This window comes from Arvicanthis niloticus, chromosome 6, assembly GCF_011762505.2.
Source record: "Arvicanthis niloticus isolate mArvNil1 chromosome 6, mArvNil1.pat.X, whole genome shotgun sequence".
NCBI classification, from domain to species: domain Eukaryota; kingdom Metazoa; phylum Chordata; class Mammalia; order Rodentia; family Muridae; genus Arvicanthis; species Arvicanthis niloticus.
In genome coordinates this window covers 38878153-38900249 of record NC_047663.1, presented here as the reverse complement: position 1 = coordinate 38900249, position 22097 = coordinate 38878153, and the positions used below count along the sequence as shown (strand labels likewise).

At 43.9% G+C, this 22097-nt stretch overlaps 1 protein-coding gene and 1 long non-coding RNA gene across 2 annotated transcripts; one reads left to right on the top strand and one right to left on the bottom strand.

Annotated features, from left to right (window-relative positions):
* Positions 1-700: 700 nt before the first annotated feature.
* LOC117711173 (schlafen family member 9-like) lies at positions 701-11796 on the bottom strand. Its single transcript, XM_076936163.1, has 5 exons — positions 11622-11796; positions 7963-9029; positions 4539-4691; positions 2313-3036; positions 701-2143 (listed from the first exon to the last, which is right to left on the bottom strand). Exons 2-5 carry the CDS (start codon positions 9020-9022, stop codon positions 1267-1269), a joined length of 2814 nt encoding a protein of 937 aa, XP_076792278.1. The 5' UTR covers positions 9023-9029; positions 11622-11796; the 3' UTR covers positions 701-1266.
* A 94-nt stretch (positions 11797-11890) lies between these two features.
* Positions 11891-20210, top strand: LOC143442725 (uncharacterized). The gene is made up of 2 exons (XR_013111141.1): positions 11891-12418; positions 19163-20210. It is a non-coding gene; the product is annotated as an uncharacterized LOC143442725 (long non-coding RNA).
* Positions 20211-22097: the final 1887 nt, after the last annotated feature.

The following is a 22097-nucleotide window of genomic DNA, read 5'->3' as shown; positions in this document are numbered from 1 at the left end:
CATTTTAGGAATGTGGGAAATAAAAATAAGCAGAAAATATTTATAATTTGACCACTGAAATTGGATTCTTTCATTTTTCATAAGTTTATGTGTTCACATATGTAACATGCAAAGGTACTCTTTGTCTTCCAAAAATGTGATATTCTCACATTACTTTGTAATCTTTTCTCACTTTGTTCCCCATCAGAAGCTCATGTTTTTACACATCAGTAAAGCACACTTATTAAATAAAAGTCAGAGACTTGTAGATTGATTTCAAGTATAATAAACGTGAAAACAGACTTAAGAGTTCTATCTAAAACCACCAACAGAGACAGGTTCAGTGTCAGAAGATGGGCAAATGTATGTTAGAAATATGCCAAGAAAAAGAAAGCTAAGTTGTCATGGCAACATCAGATAAAATAGCCATCAAGGCAAACTACAGTAAATTAGCCTCCCAAAGCATCTCTAGTTTATCAGCTCCCCTAAGCATCCCTCCCACTGCTCAAATGCCCACTGTGTGTCTCCTCTCCAAATCCTGAAGACCCTGAATCAATCTTTCCATACAAGTTTCTTCTGATTTGTCCTTCTCTTCTGACTTGTTCTTCCTTCTCCTCAGGCTTTCCCTCCTTTGCTGAGTTTCTTCCCATGTGTGTGTGGGGTGGGGGGTGGGGGGTGAGGGTTTCATCTATCTTGTGTGCATTTCTCTTTCCTTCCTTCTTTGTGTCTTCCAGACTCATTGTCTTTGAATGCAATCATTCCAAGTACTGATCTGGTCAGTTTATCCTTCTCCTCCCCCTCTCCCTCCCTCTCTTCTTCCTCCTTCTCTTTTTTTTAAACCTCAAGCAGTACAAAGAACAGAGCTGCAAGGACACTGCAGAATCCCAGTGCACTGTCTCCTTCCATTGACCTCTTAATCTGGCTGCCTGCAAGATTGTGGAAAGCTGTATTTAGGTGGAAAGAACCGGACTATCCAGTACTACTTAGTATTGCATTTTTAGTGTCTTTTATTTATCTTTATAGAATATTTTAATAAATGTATTTTCCAATTTAAAATGGAAGTCTGTTGTAATAATCAGATATGACTTACTGTATTGTGTTGTCTTCATTGCAGTCTCAATATTCCCATAGCATATGTCATGTGTACATTGTCTTGCCAGCCATCTCCCCAACTCTCTTTTCAGTCTTAGTTAGCTACAATATCCACTGTTAATTTTTTCTACATTTTCCACAACTATGGAACAAGGCTTTGTTGTATCTTTATCTTTCTTCTTGTCCTGAAGGACCTCAACTAGGTTTTACTATCTCATCATCAGTGATTGAACCTATGACCTCATACATCTCATTCAAACATGCAACTGTTGAGCTATGCCCCTCAGGAGTTGAAAGGGTAGGAGACTTCAGAATATACAGATGTTTCCTCGCTCTGGAAGCTAGGCAGAGCAATAGGTTGTGGAAAATGGGCTGCTCAGTTGCACGGGGATTAATACCAAACACAATGCTTCTTTCCAGGCCTGAGAATCGACGGATGCTGTCAAACATGTTAGAAAGACAGACAGAGGCAACATTCCTCTGAGACACTCTCCTCTTCCTTATTTCTCTCAGGAACGTAAGCTCATAGGCTTTCTTGTCATTGTCTGTGCTGAAAAGCACTGCAATATCTTGGGGAGAATAGCCATTACTCAAGAAAAAATCACACTTATCTGCTACATAGCTCACCATCTTTCCCAAACTCAAGTATATAAGCTCACAGGTGCCTGATACACCTTGGGACCAGTTAAATTCATGGAGCATATTTAGGGACTCTGGAGGGATGCTGTATGGAGGGTTATCTCTGATTTCCTGCAATTCTTGTTGTAGGAACTCAGCTATTTTATCTGCATTGCGTACCACTTGTGTGAGCTCTTCCTTTGGAAACTGGTGTGAGAAATCTGGGAGGCCACTCTCCTGCAAGTGACTGGTTTGAAAATAGTCCAGAAAGAGCCAGAGAATTCCAGGACAATTTTTCACTCTCCTAGTGATCCTTTTTGCCTTCTTATACCAGTTACCATTCTCAGTGCGGAAATTCTGGGCTTCATCAATAATGATGTGTTGTATCCTCTCAGTCTCAAAGTTAGTTTTCATGAAGGTTTTCCGGGTCACTGATTGGCAGATAGTTTTTGCCCTGTAACAGTGAAAAAGACATAAGGTGTTTTGCTGACTATATCATATTCCCAGCAACACAGCACTGCTGTCTCAGATCGTTTTACTGACTAATTTCCAAGAATCAGGGTAACATAATAGAAAAGTTCAACCTGGATTGAAAACACACAGACCAAGATCCAAACACTTACCGGATGAAGTCCCTCAATGGCTGATTTTCACAGATGTAGAGAATGCTATCTGTTTCACAATGGAATGTGTTTCTGATCTTTTCCATGACTTTCATGGCCATGATCGTCTTCCCTGAGCCTGGCAAGCCATGCACAAACAGCTCTCTGGTTTTGTGGAGACTTTTTGAGAGTATCTCATACTGTTGGGCTGTGAGAAGATTCAAAATTTCACAGCCAAGCTGGTCACTCAAGAAAGACCTGAAGTTGAGCAAGACAATCACAAGGGCCTGAAGCAAGGCCTGCATTTCCTGGATGTTTGCAAGGTTATAGGAGCGTGGGTAATCAATAGGAGAGACTGATCCCCCATTGGTCTCAGTATTGTTCTGAGAACTCAGGCAGAGGACCTTGGTCATGACACACACTCTCCCAGTGTAGCCCCCAGTGTTCACCAGCTTCTGCTTCAGAGTAAAGGCAGTGCGGGTGCAGTAGTCCTGACCTTGCTCATCCTGCTTCCCAACGATGGTGTAGAGTGTCGGGGGGCTATTCTCTGCAATCAGCAGAGCATCACAGATGACGCCCTGCTTCCCTTTCAAGTTTAGGTCCACAGCCCAGCTTCTAGAGAGGATCAGCAGACCACAGGAGAAAGAACACATTTGCTGGTTTACTAAATTCTCTAGTTTCTCATGCTGAGAACACAGCTCCCTCCAGAGCGATTCAGGAGTGTACTTTAAGCAGTCTGGTGACACTGGAGATGAAAAGAATCAACAAGATTTCAAATAAATATTTGTATTGTTTCAAACAACTCACGTATTACATTTAAAATGGAGAATTAAGTAGGTGGCCAATATAGAACAAGCCCAATGATATTTTTTGGAAGATTGTTTTGTCTGGAGATATATACATATATCTCCTTTGCTTATTTATTATGGTTTCTGATTTTGTGTTCTTATGGAATGTGTGTGTGTGAGAGTATGAGAGTGTGTGTAAGTGTATCTGCTATGTATGTGTTTCTTGTTCTTTTACTTAGGTTCTCCCCCCACCCCCACCCCCCGGCCCTGTTTGTTCTATTCTGGTTGTTTGTTTTAGTTGCCTGTTAGTTTTCTAATGAGAGAGAGGATAGAAGGCTGTGGAGTTGAGTGTGGAGCGGGAGGTGAAGAAAGGATCTGGGTGGAGTTGGGAGAGGGGAAATCATGATTAGGATATATTGTATGAAAAATACTATTCTCAATCAAGATTAAGCTTATAAAAAAAATTTTAAAAATAAAAAGGAGCACTAAGCCTTATGTGTAGTCTACGAAAGACAAGCAGGAGAAACTCCATGTGTATACATTCTCCTTCAGTCATATCCCTCCAAGCTGATGGAAAGATGTTGCCCTCCCATTATCTTAGAAAGATCTGTGTCAACCAAAATGGAATTTATTGAGCCTTAAATTTTTTTTTAAAGTAAATTCTTGCATCAGATTCCTTTGTGGAAAGTTTGAAAACAATTCTGATAAGCTAATAACAAGGAGCTCAGGTAAATTAATTTTGAAAGCGAATCTAAAGTCCTTCTAATATATTATTACCAGGGCACTAATAAATACTTATACCATACACAGGATGTCTCTGCATCAGATGTGATTAATAGATCTCACGTATGTTCCAAGTGCGATGTTAAAGAAGCTATTTCCTACCTTCAGAAACCTGGATCTTTCCTTAGACAAAACCTAGTTGAAGTCTAACATTATCCATGGTCTGAAGTGATTACTTTGTACCAAGATTAGACCCTGGTGACTCTGTCTCACTACCTTCTCTTAAGACAAATTACTAATGGCTCCTCAGTGCGCTCTTATCTGCCATATGAATGTTTATGTTTTCCCTCCATCCTTAAAAGCTGACTGAGGGGCCAATTCTATCACTGTGTTTCCCATGCGAGGCTTTTGCTATGGCTGTACTGGATCAGTGAGTTCCAGATACAGGATCAGAACTCCTTAAGAAGCTGCCTCAAGTGCATATGCTTAAGTCTTGCCCCTGGGAATGATATGATTTAAATCCCTGGTGGGGGCCTCGGCCTCTGCACATTTAACTATCGGATTTTGCTAGCCCTATGTTAGATGATTTCAAGGGTACCTGCACCCCATTTCCAAGAGGTTTGTAGCACTGCTGCTTCATAAATGTGGTGTCCCAGAAGGCCATCTCACTGACTGCTTTTTAACCAAAGTTATTAAATGGTCTTTTTCTCTTAATGGAAATACTATCTGTTCTTACCTTGAAATAATCGCTCCTGCAGGTCAACTTTATGTTCCAATCCTTTTTTAGAATACACTGGTCTGCAGCGTGGAGGGCTGTTGGATAGACTCAGCTGACATTCAAAATCTTTAGATAGGTCATTGAGGGAAGATTGCTCATTGAAAGCTGCCTCTGTGAGACACAGTAAATGAAAAGAGTCAGAGTAACAAAGTGTAGGCTGTAGTCCAGGGTGGGGCTGAGGGTGGGGAGGGGCGAGTTGGAAAGACATCAGAAACCACAAAGAGGGAAGCCAAAACTTGATCCAGAAGGTAACATAAGCAGCCCCCCCCCCCCCCCCCCCCCCCCCGTGCAGAGACTGGCAGTCCTACCCATGTGACAAAGGCACAATCATCAAAAGCTTCAAATCCAATTGGAGGTTCTGGGGAAGCAGGGACCCCTCTGGCATCATGGGTAAGTGGTAGAGACTAGGACCATTTTGTCAGTTCACTGACTGACAACTCTATGATAGAGAATCACTGGTTGATACCCTGCGATCCTGACAGTAAGAACTCAGATCAGGGCTCCTGGTGTCAGCCTGCTACAGTTCCAGGGTAGGAGACAGCGATGGAAGGTGAGCATGCCAAATAGTTCAGGTAGCAGGAGGCCGCACATAGAAAGTGAAGGTTGGCAATGGAGAGATGGCTCAGAGGTTAAGAGTACTGGCTGATCTTGGAGAGGATCAAGGTTCGGTTCTCAGCACCTACATGATGGTTCACAACCATTCAGTTCCTGTTCCCCAACTCAGCTCCTTCTAGCTTAGAAGTCTGAACAAAATGATTCCTCCCCTGCTTTTGATCCCATTTTGAGCCCTGCTTTGCTGGCTTCCACCCGTAGCTCCTGCCCTTCCTCCAGCTCCTTTGGCCTCCCCTTCTCCCTCTCTAGCCGCTGGCTCTCCTCATCAACCCACCCTGGCTTCCTGCTGGTTCTCCCAAACTGATGGGCACTGGATCTTCTCTTTTTTGTTGTTTGTTTGTTTGTTTTTCAACAGGGTTTCTCTGTGTATCTCTGGCTGTCCTGGAACTCACTCTGTAGACCATGCTGGCCTCGAACTCAGAATTCTGCCGGCCTCTACCTCCTAAGTGCTGGGATTAAAGGCGTGTGCCACCACTTCTGGCTGGCACTGGATCTTCTTATAGCTGAAAAGCCTAATCCCAGCACTTGGGAGATAGAGGCAGGTGGACTTCTGAGTTTGAGGCCAGCCTGGTCTATAGCGTGAGTTCCAGGACGCCAGAGCTACACAGAGAAACCCTGTCTCAAAAAACAAACAAACAAACAAACAAACAAACAAGAAAAAGGCACTGGATCTTATAGCTGAAATGCCTCTTCCTCCAAGAGGAATGCTGCTTCTGTGTCAATCAACCTGGTGGAGTAAAAAAAAAACAAAGTCCAACAACTTCAAACAGATCTCCAAAAATGTAACGAACAACTTGATGACCTAGCCCCTCGGTCTTTTGAGAGCCTTTGAGAATAGGGAGTTGGATACTACCCTTCCTGACCCCTGGTTCTTGTTTTCCTGCTTTTACTAATTGCATCCAGTTTTATCAATGTCTTCTCTATGAGTCTTTAACAACAAATTTTTAAAAATCTCTAATCAAACAATTAATCAGTTGTTGTTTTTAAAACAAAATCCTAAATGTTCGATTTACCAAATGAAGACTTAGTAGCCAGACACTGTGGTGAAAGCCTGCTAGCTCAGAGAGACAGAGAAAGCACCCAACTGACCTTCCTACTCCACCAACATCCCAGAAGACAAAAGCTCCTTTTCCACATTGTCTTAAATAGCCTTCAATTCAAAGACCCTCTGTGGTAAAAGCTACAGTGACTGGTAACTGGAACAGGTAGCTGGGACGCAGGGAAGTCCTCTGCGAAGGCAGTCCCCAAAACACGAGAAAGTCCAGTTCTAAAGCTTTATTGTTCATGGCGAATGTAAATGGTCTTGGTGCACCCCACACTTAAGCCAGAGTGGGCCTGGCTTAAATAGGGAGGGGCAAGAGAGGAAGATTTGGGTGGGAATAACTTAATTAGCTACAGCTTCTGGTCTTTAGGTAACTCATTAATATGGAAATCTCTCTAGGGCTGAGGCCTGTAGTCATACCCTCTTCCTGTGGATTGGGACACAAACCTCTCTGGGAGGAACTGCAATGTCCTTATGTGACTGACTGGTGAAGGTTAATGGAGTTTAGATGCATGTCAGGACCTTGGGTTCTGGAGGCGTGGCTGAACACCTGCCATTTCTCCATTGGAGTCGGGGTTCAAGGCCCACGCCCACCCAAGAACCAAGATACCCTTTCAGGGCCCCACAACCCTCCTTTCTCTTTCCTAGGTTTTCTTATGTTCACTTCCTGTGAAGTGGTTGCCTGCTCCAGGGTCTCCCAAGTCTCCCTGGGTGTCCAACCAAACTTGAAGAACAGATGCTTGCTTTGGAGAAAATTCCAGGTGAATTCCTCCTCTGCTTTCTGCAATGTTAGTGGGCTTTTTTCTTCTCCAGTCACACTGGGTTTTTCTTCCAACCATGTTGAGCGCTGTAGGGCCCAGCTTGAAGGGCTCAGCTTAACACTACAAACTGCATTTTGCTTTCAGACTACATTTTGTGATTAATTTGCTCTCTGAATCAAATCATCTACTGGAAAAAAATCCGACTTGTTCCAGGAGCCACGTCACCCTGGTAACAATCACAATTCCCCAGGCTAATAGCTACTCCTAACAACAACCAATCATTTCTTAAGGGGAAATTACTTAATGTCTAAACTAGATTGATTAAGCTAGCAACCATTGTTCATACCAAGCTGAAATTATTACTAGCCAATAGAACTTCTCACATTCCTGATCCAGGTGCTCCCATCCCCCACCCAGGTGCTCCCATCCCCCACCCCACTCAGTGACTCGGTGCCAGCAGCCCTGTCATCACTAAAAGACATTTCCACCATTGTTATAATTATGATTTGAGTGCTCAATACCCCCTATAAAGCCGGCACCATCATGGCCTGCTCTCTCTCTTTTCCAACCCCACTCAGAGGCAAACCATTTGGATATCACTCCCAACATTTGCATGGCATGATTTTGTGGCGTTCCTTGGCCCTCCTCTTTTGCCACAAAACCCTTTCAGTAGTAGAATACAATAAACAATATATGCCAGATGGTGGTGGCATAGGCCTTTAATCCCAGTACTTGGGAGGCAGAGGCAGGTGGATCTCTGTGAATTTGAGTCCAGCTTGTCTACAGAGCAAATTTCAGGACAGCCAAGGCTAAATGGAGAAACACTATCTTGAAACTAACAAAAGAAAACAAAATGCAGAGAAAGCTAACTTCAGTGGGTATAATAAACTCAGATTTCCAGAGCTTGAAGGATACAGAGGAACTCAAAAGAGGCAGAAAGAAAGGACTGAGAAGGCAAAACTCTTACCTGGGCCAACATCCACCATCATGCGTACCCATTCCTCGGTCTTCAAGCTGTAGACACCTTTCTCCTTGTCTACCATCCATGAAACGGGGGCCTCTGAGAACACCACACAGCAGAACTTCTCTACTTTGATCACACAGAGATAACTATACAAACTTCCCTCTTTAAACACATCTATGACTCTGGTCTCATAAGACACCTTGTCTTTAGATGAACAAAAATGGAAAACTGGCAACTTGGATATTGCTTTATTTGCCACTGTTTTCAAAGAGTCACGGTCAACGTTGTCTTTTGGGCATCCCAGGACTGTCTTACTCTTATCATCTACTCCAATGAAAAGATAGCCTCCCTCGGTGTTTGCAAATGCGGAGATGTACTCTGGAATTATATTTTTTATATATTCTTGAACATGGTTGGTAGAGAATTGTTTAAACTCTATAAATGTGGATTCAGAAAAAAGCAAGCGTTGGCCATATTCGAGTTTCTTCCTTTGAAAAATTTCAAAAGCAGGATTTGATTCAAGGCTGTTCTGACTCTCGGCTCTGGGAATTTTAACAGGTGGAGCTCTGTCATCAGTAGGACTGCATTTGACACACCTCTTCTTGTCCTTCAGAAAGTTAAATGCTTTTCTTGAATCCATGGCAACCACAGAAGTAAAAGATCTACAGGACAGGGAAGAGGCCAGGCTGCAAATTCGAGGGTTAGTGGAACCATCTTCAGGGCTGCAGCTCCAAGATTTAACAAAAATGTAAAACTGGTCCTCTTGTTGCTTGGTCTCAAAGAAAGCCTGCAAATCAGAGGGCCGAATAAGCTCCCTCAAAGACTGTTCCAAGTCCAGTCCTATCTCCACAGGATGCTCACTCTTGCTGGCCATTTGCATAGCAATCACTCCTCCTCCGGAGTTTAACAGAGCACAAGCAGCCTCTGTAATTCTTGTCTTCTCCAGCCTTCTCTTCTTTGAGTCCATTTTATTTCGATCTTTTTCTCCAAGAGTCACTTCTCCTACATAGATGATCAAGTCTGGGTAAGACAGTTCCACCTCTAAGGAGGGATGTGTCTCCATGCTGACCCTACAGTCAAACAATCCAAACATTTGTTTTACTTTTACTAAAAAATTAATTTTCCCATGCACACAATTCACTCATCTACTTATTGAAACATACTTAATATGAGCCAAATATATTCTGTCAAAGCAACAAAATATCAAGTAAGATAAAAATAGTCCCCTCTCCTTAGAAACTGTTTTGAGGGGCCAATGAAAGTAGAACTTATCATCACATGTGATATGGGCTATAGGAGGGAAAACATATTAAGGAGGTGTCTGAACAATTTAGCCACTAAACTGTGATTCGATAATGCTCTCTGGAGGAGATAATGTCACCTAGTTACCAGAATTGTCAGGGTGAAGCCATCAGCATTGAGGTACAGGACCAGGAGGGATCAATAAATCCAAGGGTGTGCCATGGAGTGAGATATCACAGCTTGGAACATATTTCTAATAAATTAAGAGATAAAAGAAGGCTATACTGGAAGGAGATGTCAAACAGGATGTGAAAACCCAGAGGTGGGCGAAAAGCAAGAGGATCATGGTGTCATGGAGCTCAAGGCAGCCTGCTCAGACTTTCCAGGTTTATAAGCTGCTGATGAGTGCTGCACATTGAGATTAGGAAGTCTTACTGAACGATTTAGTGAAATGCCAAGCAGTGGTGGTACACGCCTTTAATCCCAGCACTTGGGAGACAGAGGCAGGAGGATCTCTGAGTTCCGAGGCCAGCCTGGTCTACAGAGTGAGTCCAGGACAGCCAGGGCTGCACAGAGAAACCCTGTCTGGGGGCGTGGCAGGGTGGTGGTGGGAAGGGTGTTTAGTGAAATGACATAACTGGCAACTTTGAAAAGACCCAGATGCTTTGGCTCATAGATGTCTAGTAAGCAAAACTATGAATTGTCACAATGCATTGAGAAATGAAAACCAGGTAGAGAAAAAGCCACTAGATAGACTTACTAAAGAAATGAGAGGCACAGAAATGAACACAAAGAAAGAGAAGTTGAAGGTTCTCTTTAAGATGGGAACGCTAACAATATTTACCATGGATGAGAGAGAGAGAGAGAGAGAGAGAGAGAGAGAGAGAGAGAGAGAGCCAGAACAGAAGTGAGAACTTAAAGATAGAGCAAGAGGCTGAGGGACTAAAACAACAGAATCCCGAGCATCAAGGTTTGGAAATGATGGTGGTCCAGGAACTGGGAGGAGAAGGTGAAGGAGAGGAGAAAGGCAAACAGCGGGCCTGATGGAGGTTAGGTTATGATAGGAGGGAAGTTTTCTAATGCAGCCCCCTTTCTCATGTGTGTGCCTGGAGGCCTTTCTCCTAGGAGATCCCATATCCCATCAAGGTGATATAGTGAGTGCCACTATACCATGTGTTCATGCATCCGACATATACAAATCTATACATTTGTAATATGTAATAATGATTTGAAAAAACAATTCTATAGCAAGGTATTACATTATGATAATATTTGCATAAAAATTAAAGACAATGGTCCTGGAGAGATGGCTCAGTGGTATATGAGTATTTTACTTGTATGTATGTCTGTACATCACCCGCCTAGTGCCTGGTCAGAAAAGGACATCAGATCCTCTGGGACCTGTTATGAGAGTTGCTCACTACCATGTGAGTGCTGGGAATTGAACCTGGGTCTTCTGCAGGAACCAGAAATGTTCTTAACGGCTGAGTCATCTCTCCAGATCTATATATAATTGAGTTTTTTTTTTTCGGGAGTAAAATCCTAAAAATGTCATATGACACCGAATAAAGCTGTACTAGAGGATGTCTGCCAATGTTAAACGATTGTAGGGGCTGGTGGGACAACTGGTCTATAGCAATGGCACCATTCCGTGAGAACGGCAGAAAGGTGAGCTTGTCTCCCTTATACAACCATATAAACAGTGAAAGATTAGGCCTCTGGTGAATGCGTGTAGAAGGTAAGAGTGGAACACACAAGACTCCGGATGGGCTGGGGCAGTACACTGGGCAAAACAAATTGAGACTGATCATCTTGGGGCAGAACTGGGACAGAAAGGAAACAGGCTGGAGAACCCGTGATATTTGGGAAACTGAAATCACGGGGTCTTTGGCTCTTTTCCAATAGCTTCTAGATTATAAACCCTGGGTTAGATAGTAACAATTCTGTTTCTGCCTCTTAGCTCCTTCCTTAAAGACAGTATCTTAGAGGGAGGGGTTGCTCAGTCGCATCTGTAGAATCCCTGTCAACATTGTAATTTCAAAACTGCACCTTGGGGTCTGAAGCTTGTTTTCTACCATGCACCTACTAAGAGTAACAGGTTCTGCCAGCTCAGAGACTTCCTTTTGAGAGTGTGGGAGAGCCAGCCAGCTAGCAAGCAAGCAAGCAAGCAAGCAAGCAAGCAAGCAAGCAAGCAAGCAAGCAAGAGAGAGAGACAGACAGAGACAGACTCCCTACGTTATCTCTTTGCTTCTCTGCTGTCCCCCTTCTCCTGTGCTGGACTGGTCAGACTCTCACCCACCTGGATCATCCCCTTTCACCCTCACGCCCCTCAAGTCCTCAGCATCTACTTTAAAAGGAACTAGTCGCTGAGTTTGATAAAATATTCCGGCCTTCAGACAGGAAAGACACACAGATGTCACCTTGGTTCCCGGGCTGCTCAGGCCACCCAGTCCCGGATCGTATCTGGTGGGCTAGACCTCGGTGAGAGTGTAAGGAAACTGAGCGTCTCTAAGCACCTCGCGAAGAATCGAAGAATTGGAGCCAGTTCGTCCAGGTACTGTGTGCTCCAGATCCCAGAGCGCGCTCCAGACGTCAGCGCGCGCGGTGGCATTGAATTCCCGCCTTTCCTTTTCACTGATTGGCTCCCCACCCACCCTCTCCTGACCGGCCGCGGGAAGAAACCAATGGGAAGCCTACTAAATACCGGGAACCTTGAAACTCAGAAAGTGCTTAATGAACTAAACTTTAATAATTCTGAACTTTAGCTATATTGGGCTTTCGGATGGTTCTTGGTGTTTCTAGTTCGTTTTGGTCTCCGCCCTCTCCCCACTTCTTTCTTCCTCTTTTCTCCTCTCACTTCCTTTATTCTAGTGTTCCGTCACCGGCCCATCTGTCTGTATCTATTTACTAACTAACCAATCTATTTATGGAATCTATTCATACAAATTACACAAGACAGGATAAAACGTATTCAAAAGGAGATAAACTCTTCTCCAGGCCCTTCCCTCTGGTGCCCGCCTCCCGTCTGTCCCTGGCCCCCTCGCAGGTCACACCGGGACCCTCATCCACCGTTTCCAGTCTGAGCGGAAAGACTCCCGAAGAGTTCTCTCCATCTCCTTCCCGGGGCCGCTTCAGAAAGCAGAATTTGGAAACCGAGCAGAATGTAATAAGGGCTCCCTTTCCTTCCGGAATCCAGCCTCCGATCCAGATCCTTCAGGTCTGTGGCCGGGTGGTGTTGCACCGGGTGGATTGGTCACCCGCCTGTGAGGCCCAGGGAGCAGCCCCGGCTCCAGCGTGGGTTTGGCTAGTAGTGGTCACAGCGAACTGGCTCAGTCTTTCTAGCTGTTGGATTGCTTGTTTGGGACGCAGGGGGTTTGGGGGGCGGGGCACGAAACTGCTCGGATGTTTTGGCCTGCTGTGCAGGCATGCTGCCAGATTGAACTCACTGGTTTTTGTTTGTTTGTTTGTTTGTTTGTTTTGATGGATCCGACTGTTTAGCTGCCCTTTTCCAGCTAAGCCCCCATCCTTGGCTGTGGGCCGGCCTCCTTGCTGCAGTGACCTACAGCCTTCTCAGCCTGAAGGCATTCCCTGCTGTGAAAAGCCTGGGAAGGGGCACAGATTCACAAGGATCTAGGGGAAGGAAAGTGAGAGTGAAGCTTTTATGAGGATCTCACCTCCTGAGCTCAGAGTTGAGAACTAAGCACTGTAACCCCTGATACTTGCAGACCTTCATCTGCTGTGTGTGCCTACTGCATGTGCGCTTATTACATACACATGGTTAACACGGTTAACGGCGTCAGGATATGTTTTCTAGTTCAAAACCTGTCTTTCCATGGTTCCAAACTTCCCATTTCAGTATATTTTCATACCATCGTAGTCATTTTTCTTTAAAATTCTTACTTTTCAGACTGTACAGTGTCGAAAAAAAAAAGACTGTCAAACTACAATTCAATGTGTGTGTGTGTGTGTGTGCGCGCGCACACACACACACACATACACACTTCACCTAGTGGATAGAAAAGAATGGTATCTTTTTCTGGTGAAACAAAGCAATTCAACAAGGGCTTTGTCACCAGGAGATCTTTGTCACATGAAATGTTAAAGGCTGATGGAACTTTGTACCAGACTGACACTTAGAGTCACATGAATAAAGCCTATGCTACAGGAGTAATTATGTGAATATTAAAAGGTATTTCATCATTTTCGGTATTCAAAAATTACTGAAAAGATAAAGATACAACTGTATTATGGTGCTTATATAAAATGTAGAAATAAAAAATTGTGATAATTACAGGAGGCTGGAAAGACGACTCAGGGACTCAGAGCACAGTCTTGTAGAGGACCTGGCTTTGACTCCCAGCACCCACGGGTGGCTTCTCACAGGCCCTAGTAACTCCAGTTCCCTGCCTCCGGCCTTGGTGAGCACCTGAGAGGTGCTCATTGGAGTAATGTTTTTGTGCACTGTTTGAGCACCGTGTAAAGACTATTCTTGTATTATTCAAATACTAATTTCTGTGTGGCAGAGATCTGATTGCAGCTGGACTTTGGTATTGTAATTATTATGAAGCATATCCTGTCTTCTTTTTTTTCTTTTCTTTTTCCCCTTTCCCTTTTGCCCCCCCCTTGCTCCAGCCCAAAGCTTTATTTATTTATTATATGTAAGTACACTGTATGTAAGTACACTGTACACTGTAGCTGTCTTCATACGCCCATCAGATGTCATTACAGATGGTTATTGTAAGCCACCATGTGGTTGCTGGGATTTGAACTCAGAAACTCCAGAAGAGCATGAGCCATCTCTCCAGCCCCAATCTTAGCATTTTGTAAACATTGTTCTCCATCACCTCTTGATTGGTCAAATAAAGAGCTGAATGGCCAATAGCTGAGCTGGAGAGTAAAGGTGGGACTTCTGGGCAAAAAGAGAGGGTCTCAGATGGGAACCAGAAGCCAGATCACCAGCCAGACAAGGATGAAGAAGTCGGTGCCAGGACTAGACTAAAATAGACAGGAGGTCGGCCATGTGGTGAGTGAGGGGTTCATTTTTCATATCCCATTCAGAAACTAAGCCGTGGACCATTTAGACCATTTGCTATCTATGCTTCTGCAGATCTACAGGTGATCTGCCTGACTAGTTGCTTTAAGGCTGGCTTCCCCAGCATCCAGTTAGCATCTCAAAGTGACAAGGGGGGTGGGCTAGGTAAAGCCTCTGCAGGGAGTTGTTCTTCCCTATATTGGGAGAAAAGGGGAGGGGGACTTATCTGTGCCCTATGTTCTCAGTACTTGTAAGACTCTCAGAGCACGTGTTTACATGGTGAAAAAAACTCACTGCAGGTTTGCACATTAATCAGGTCATAAATAGAATAAGAGGTTATACCAGACAATGCCTAGGTGCATATACACTAGGAGCAATTATCTGGCTTAACTTTGACCATTTGTTACTATCTTGCAGTGTCATGAAAACGTTTTAGATTATAGCTAAGCCATCCTTGAAGTTTTGACAAACTCAGTTATATGTTCTATCCTCAGAATATGTTATATCCTGCTTTTGCACCTGGGTTCTTTATGACCTCCAGTTAATGTTTCTGTATCCCCTTGGAAAGTGCTCTAAGTTTTAGAAGTCTGCTGTTATCTCTGAAGCAATGAAGCAGTCCTGTTATAATGTTTCTGCGAGTGTTGCTATTTGGAAACAGTGGTAACTCTTGCATGCTAGATGTTTCTGCAGAATAACTCTTTGTCTTTGCTTACTATCTGAGTCTGGGGTCTTCCTTCAGCAATTTTCAGACCCTTACAGTGAGATGTAGAGCAGGCTAGTGTTGTCAGGTTAGAATAACTGAGAATCTGCCCAGCTACAGTGGCCAAAGCTTATAATAAATACAATAAGTTTCTGTGTCCTTATTCAGAGCAAGGGTGGGCATAAATAGTTACAGTTACACACATGGGCACATGCATACACAATTTAAAAATAAATGCTTAAGATTTTGTGATAATAACAACACAAAAGAAGGAAGGGAATGTATGAGGCTATTGCAATGCTTCTGCATCATTCATGAAGTAGCATGTAATTCAGCTGTGATAAGTTAAACCCAGGTAGTGTAAGCCCCAGAGATGCCACTAAGCACAGTGGAAACCAAAAGCTTATAATTACTGTGTATGTTTGTTTGAAAAACAATGGCCCCTGTTGGCTCATAGGGAGTGGCATTATTGAAGCTGTGGCCTTGTTGGAGTAGGTGTGGCCTTGTTGGAGGAAGTGCATCACTAGGGGGTAAGCTTTGAGGTCTCAGAAGCTTGATTCAGGTCTAGTGGCTCACTGTCTGTTACTACTGCCCTTGATATGGATCTAGAATTTTCTGCTCCTCCAGCATTGATGCCTGCCCGTACATTGCCATGCTTCCCACCATGAATGACAATAATGGACTAAACCTCCGAAACTGCAGTGCAGCCCCAATTAAATGTTTTCCTCCTCCTCCTACTCTTTCTCTTCCTCTTCTTCCTCCCCCTCCTCTTCTTCCTCCTCCTCTTTCCTCTCCTCTTCCTCCTCCTCTTTTTCCTCCTCTTTTTCTTCCTTCTCCTCTTCTTCCTCCTCTTCTTCTTTTTCTCCATTTTTTTTTCTTTTGGTTTTTGGAGACAAGCTGTTCTGTAACTTTCTCTGTACACCAGGCTGGCCTCTACCTCCTGGCTGAGGCTGTCTTCCTGAATGTACCAATATATGGGTTGTTTGTTTGTCTGTTTACAGCTTTGTCAAAGTGTGGAAGCTGTAGCTATATGCATCATTTCTGGGACCTCTGTTTTATTCCCCTGGCCTACGTGTGTGGGTTTGTGTCAGTCCCACACTATTTCTGTTACTAGGACTCTGGATGAAGCTTGAGGATGAGTATTGTGGTAGCTCCAGCACTGCTGTTCCTGCTTGAAGGTCACTGTCTTAGTTAGGGTTTTACTGCTATGAACAGACACCATGACCAAGGCAACTTTCATGAGGACAACATTTAATTGGGGCTGGCTTACAGGTTCAGAGGTTCAATCCATTATCATCAAGGTGGAAGCATGGCAATGTACAGGCAGGCATGGTACAGGAGGAGCTGAGAATTCTAAATCTTCATCTGAAGGTCTTTAGGAGAAGACTGGCTTCCAGGCAGCTAGGAGGAGGGTCCTAAATCTCACACCCACAGTGACATACCTACTCCAACAAGGCCTCACCTCCAAACACTGCCACTTCCTGGGTAAAGCATATTCAAACCACTATAGTCACTTAAGCAACTTGAGTCCTAGTGTCTCAGGTAAAATGTTACTTTTTCTTAAATACAAAGTCATCCTCTGCCTACTGACCCCAGTTCAGCTCCCTGCCTGAAATTGTAAAAGTTGATGCTGATTAGAACCTGCAAAGATTCATTGAACTGTGAACAGGAAAACTTGGAGACTTAGTTTCTCTCATCTTTTAGGTCTTTCAGATGTCCTACAATTTTGTTAGAAGGAGACCTTTTAGCTTGCTCGAGTGGAACCTTCCTTCTACAAATGTGCTTTATGCAAAGGTGGTAAAGAACCATACCTCAAAGGTCGCTTGCTGTAGAAATAGTTCCTCAAGGAGAGCCACAATTCTGTGGTGTAGTGACTCCATGGTAGATAATTAATATTTTACTGGCTGTTTATTTAGTCAAAAGACACTCACAATGGGACTGGAGTGATGGCTCAGAGATTAGAAGCATGGGCTGCTCTTCTGGAGAACCCAGGTTCAAGTCCCAGTACCCACATGACAGCTATGACTGTCTGTAACTCCGGTTCCATAGCATCCCCTGCCATCTTCTGCCCCCTGAGTGCACCAGACATGTGTCATGTATGTGTCTTCTTAAACCAAAGCCACTCCAGACACTTGAGTGCCTTATGTTATCTTTTCTCAGTTATGACCTTGTGTCACCCCACCACCTACATGTAACATCTCAATACTTCTAGAATTATAAGATGTTGTGGAGTATGGACTGCGGCTGCCTCAGGATCTAAGGGCAAGTCATGAAGGAGAGACTCATCTGTATTCAGCAGTCCCAAATACCTCTACTATTATAGTTTTTCCCTAACGAAACTGTGGTTTTGTGTCCTTGACTTAGTGGATGTTTTCTTTGGTATTTCACCATATCCTAAGCCATAATTCATGTTTGACTTTAAATGAATTATTTCTGACACTGTGGGGGCTGCTTTTTAGCTAGTGCCTCCCAGACAAGTCTCTGAATACTGGTGATAGTGAACAGGACAAAGGTTACTCTATTTTGTCTCAGCTGAAGGCATCTTTTAAACTGAAACTGACCCTGGCCCACAAATGCATCTTTTTTACCCCTGCCCTGGAAAGCCCCCAACCATGTTCTAGAAACTCAAGGTGGAAATGCCCTGGCTAACTGTATATTTTGGCTCTTGTTAAACGGTTTGCTTGCTTTACTTTCCCCTACAACTGCAACAAGGATGTAGTTTTTCTGTGTTGTCTTAAAAAATTTTCTGTAGGGCTGGGGAGATATCTGCGAGTTTAAGAGCATGGTCTGCTGTCTTAGTCAGGGTTTCTATTCCTGCACAAAATATCATGACCAAGAAGCAAGCTGGGGAGGAAAGGGTTTATTCAGCTTACACTTCCATATTGCTGTTCATCACCAAAGGAATTCAGGCTTGGAACCCAAGCAGGTCAGGAAGCAGGAGCTGATGCAGAGGCCATGGAGGGATGTTACTTACTAGCTTGCTTTCCCTGGCTTGCTCAGCTTGCTTTCTTATAGAACTCAAGACTACCAGCCCAGGGATGGCACCACCCACAAGGGGCCCTCTCACTAATGATCACTAATTGAGAAATAGCTGCATCATGGAGGCATTTACTCAAGGGAATCTCCTTTCTCTGTGATAATTCCAGCTTGTGTCAAGTTGATGCACAAAGCCAGTCGATATAACTGCTCTTCCAGAGGTCCTGAGTTCAGTTCTCAGCAACCACATTGTGCCTCACAACCATCTATACTAGGGTCTGATGCCCGATTCTGCCATGCAGGTATACATGCAGGAAGAATACTATATACATAATATAAATTAATAAAAAATCCCTGTTATGTGCAGTTGAGGCTGTTCTGTGAGCAGTGTTTCTCTCTAAGCCTAATTTGAACTTTGATCATGCTGAGAGGTCCTTGTGTCTCAATCCCCCAATAACATCAGTCCACATATATTGAGAGTCCTTGGTTCTAAAGAATAGTCGTTTATTTCAGTACATAGTCTCTTTATTTGTAGGGCTGCAGAGTTAGACTCTGGGATTCTGAGTATGCCCACCAAAAGTTCAAATAACCCAACACACGGTAACATATCAGAAAACACACCAACTCAGGACAGAGGGCTTTGGCTCACGACAAAAAAAGGAAGCCATCTTAGAAATAGGGCCATCCCTTGCCCTGGGACTTCACAAGAATTGTTGACAATTCACATTTGGCACATGGATATTACTCATGTCCCTAGCTTCGGGAGTCTGAAATATGTTCGTGTCGTTGTGGACATCGACTCATTAGGTGCTCATTTTTGCTGTTCCCCTTACCTTTTTTCCTCAGAGCTTTTGCTGTTTTGGGTCCATGCAAAATATTATAAAGCGGATGATGCTCCTGTGTACATCATTGTTGCCAAGCCTTTTCAACAATTTTGCTAACAGTTTGGCATAACCTGTATCCCCAGCATCCCATGTGACCCTCAGAATTCATCTTTCAGGAAAGAGCTAAAGGACAGCTTAAACTTCATTTAAAAATATAGGAGAGAGAGAAAGGTAATATGGCCACTTTTCACAATATCTCATCTTCTATTTACTCTTGGACAAGGATGACCTCACTGCTGCAGAACATTTTTGGACTCCTCCAGAAAAATTCAGGGCCATGGTCTATTGGAGAGATGCTATGCCTGGCCAATTGAATCACTGGGTTCCAGAGATTCTTTGAAGTCATGACTGTTTGTGTTTTTCCCTCAGGCTGCTAAAAGTTGGTGTGGACAGCTGAAAGACTGAGTAGACCAGTGGAAGTCAGATGAAGAGTGTCTAAGGCATCTGCAGAGGCCTGAAGAAAAGGAGGAGACCAGGGTGAAAGGATTGTGGAGTCATGAAGAACAGGGTCTTTCTACCAACAATGACTCAGAGGAGGAAACTAGTGACTGAAGAGAAAGAATTAATGAAGTCTTAGGTGTACCTGCTGAGTTGCTGTTTCTTACTATGTTGTCTTTGTTAAATGCATCTGTTCTTACTGAAGCATAACATAAACTGTGCTTACGTGTCTGGTCCTCCTGTGCCTCATTTGTTAACCGGGAAGAGAATAATATTCCTATTCATGTCAACGACTCTGAGATCTTGTGGGTGCCCCCACAGCTAATCTTATTCCCCAAACTAGGATGGTCACATGATATTTTGAGTATGTTCAGGCCTTGCATGATGCAATATAAACCACTTGGCATTCAAAGTTGGATGGATTACCCTCTTCCATTGCTCCGGAGAACACAGCCAAGATATTTAATCTTTATTTTTCTGTTTCTAATTGGTCCTCTAAACTATGTCTCATTGTAATGTCTCTGAGAAGTTTTCTGTTGGTTTTGCTGGAAAGTATCATAGCCTTAATATTAATCTGCTGCTCCTGTCTGCTTTGAAGATTGTCTTGTATAGCCTAAAATTAAAAACCACAACCTGAAAATTACCAGGAGTAATGGAGTGGGCTTGGCCTAGCTGAACTTGAGAGGAGTGGGTCATGGATTTTTCAGGTTGGAGTCCATGGCTCCTGGGGCACAATGTGCCTCCCTGTTCCTGAGAGACTGAGGCACTTCCTCAGGTACTGAAGCATTCAGGTCACTTTGTGTTTCTCTATGTATTTCTTCAGTAGTCAATGAGACATGGAAACTTGACAGGACAACTGGTCTTAGAGACCAATCTGTGTAACCTATAAAGTTTGCAATCATCACTGTATTCTGTCAACAACTGTATTGATCCTGGCAATTGCCACTATAGTCTGTTTCTAATAAAGGTATAAAAAGTCTGATTGATCTCAATAACATTGTCACTACCTCTGGCTTAATGTATCCCCTCCGATGGGCCTGGTTTAATTCCTTGAGACCATATTAACTGACCTTGGTCTGGTAAGTAAGTGGGGTGCTTACAGAAATATAACCAAAGACCAATTGCCCTATTGAAGATAGATGTAAGTATTGTATGTAAATTTTTTGCATATTAAACTCAGTAGCACACACATGTGCATCCCCCTCAGCACACACAAAAACACACAGGCACACACATGTGTACACATACTCCCACACGTCCATGCACATACACACGCATACACACATACACACAAGTATGCACCCAACATGCACAGGAGCAGGCACACACACCTCACATATACATGCACATACACACAGTGTCACCTTACACTGTAGAGATGTACATTAAAGACTGCAGTTAATCATGTCAAAGGAGAAAGTGTGTTTTCAAAATAACTCCCGAAACATCTCAGACCTACCTGTTGCTAAGCTTATTAACTCCTTTTTAAAAGCAGTCCCTTTTACTAAACAGGAAAAGGAGAAAGTCACCTGTTGGTAAATGCTAACATATGAACAGATACAACGTAGCCTTTGGGTTCAGTGTATATAGAATGAAATGGGAAAACTGTATTTTCATGTGTATCTGAGGGTTTTGGCACCAGGTATATGTGTGTTATGTGAGGGGCGGCAATAAAGACACTGCCTACATGACTGTTCCATGGGAAGATTAAGGTTTTATTTAGAGAGAGGGAGAGAGAACAGCCAGAGGCCTCTGCAGAGTCCAGAGCAGAGAGAGAAAGAAGTGGACTGAACATGGCCAAGGTCGGACCTGGAAAAAGGCTACATGCAAGGGAGGGGAGAGGAGCAGGGACAGACCATGGTGAGAATAGCAGAATAACTGGGTCACATGAAGAGACAGTGGGGGTGGGGGGCGGGGAAAGCCAGGAGAATGGACTGGAGGCTTTGAGGTGTTTAAAGAAGTGTTGGTGAGTAGGGACTGAGGGAGCCTGGAAACTAGCAGGGGCCTTGCTGTGCTGAGAGGTGGCACAGGTACTTGTTTCTTGGAGAGCCATGAGTCCCTGTTGACAGAGGTAGGGTAAATGACTCATTCTGGCAGATAGAAACTGGCTTCACAAGTTATTTGGACTGCCTTTTGGAGTGTGGGGAACTGGAGTTTCCCGTGGGCCTGACACTATTCTCCACTACACAGGGGCCCAACACCGTCCAGTTTCCAACAGAGTGAGATAGAGCATTCTGCCCCTCATAGGACCCCACAGCCATAGCTAAGAGGTGTGGATTCCTTCCAGGTTACCCCCTAAGACAGCAAACGATAAAAATGAATTTATAATAAACAAGTGTAGAGATCCTTTCCCCACTGTATTTTGTCCAGTGTATATCTTGACAAAAGTTGATAACCCTTGAGAAGGGCATTGAGACCTAAAAGATAGGGGCCATTGAATGAGAAACAGAGGTCAAAGGTGACAGGCTACTCCTAGGTGTGGAGGATATGAGGATATGAGGGAGAAAATGGGCATCAAAATGGGTCCACAGTGGATGTGACTGGCAGACTGAGCGAGGCCATGTGAGGAGAATGAGGAGAGAGGGGAGCCTGCAGCCAAGAGGCCAGGACGCCAAAGGGCAAAAGGGCAAAGGGGAAGGCATAGGCAGCCTGGCTGGGTTATAGAGGACTCAAAGATGCTGGGGAAGGGAAAGACCAGTCTAGTGTTTGAGTTGGAGAAGATTATTATAGGGGGCAGAGTGTGCCAGCCAGGAGGACCCTGTAACAGGTAGGGTAATGGTTCTTCCTGGTTGTCAACTTGACTATATCTGTAATGAACTATGATCCAGAATTGGAGGGCACACCTGTGATCCAGATCTTGACGCTC

What these genes read in the sequence shown, in the direction of transcription:
- LOC117711173 (XM_076936163.1), bottom strand. Translation starts at nt 9,022, where the DNA reads ATGGAGACACATCCCTCCTTAGAGGTGGAACTGTCTTACCCAGACTTG. An exon ending in GCAGGAGCGATTATTTCAAG is followed by an intron (nt 3,037 to 4,538) that starts GTAAGAACAGAT and finishes TTTCATCTCCAG; the next exon opens with TGTCACCAGACTGCTTAAAG. An exon ending in CCATTGAGGGACTTCATCCG is followed by an intron (nt 2,144 to 2,312) that starts GTAAGTGTTTGG and finishes TCACTGTTACAG; the next exon opens with GGCAAAAACTATCTGCCAAT.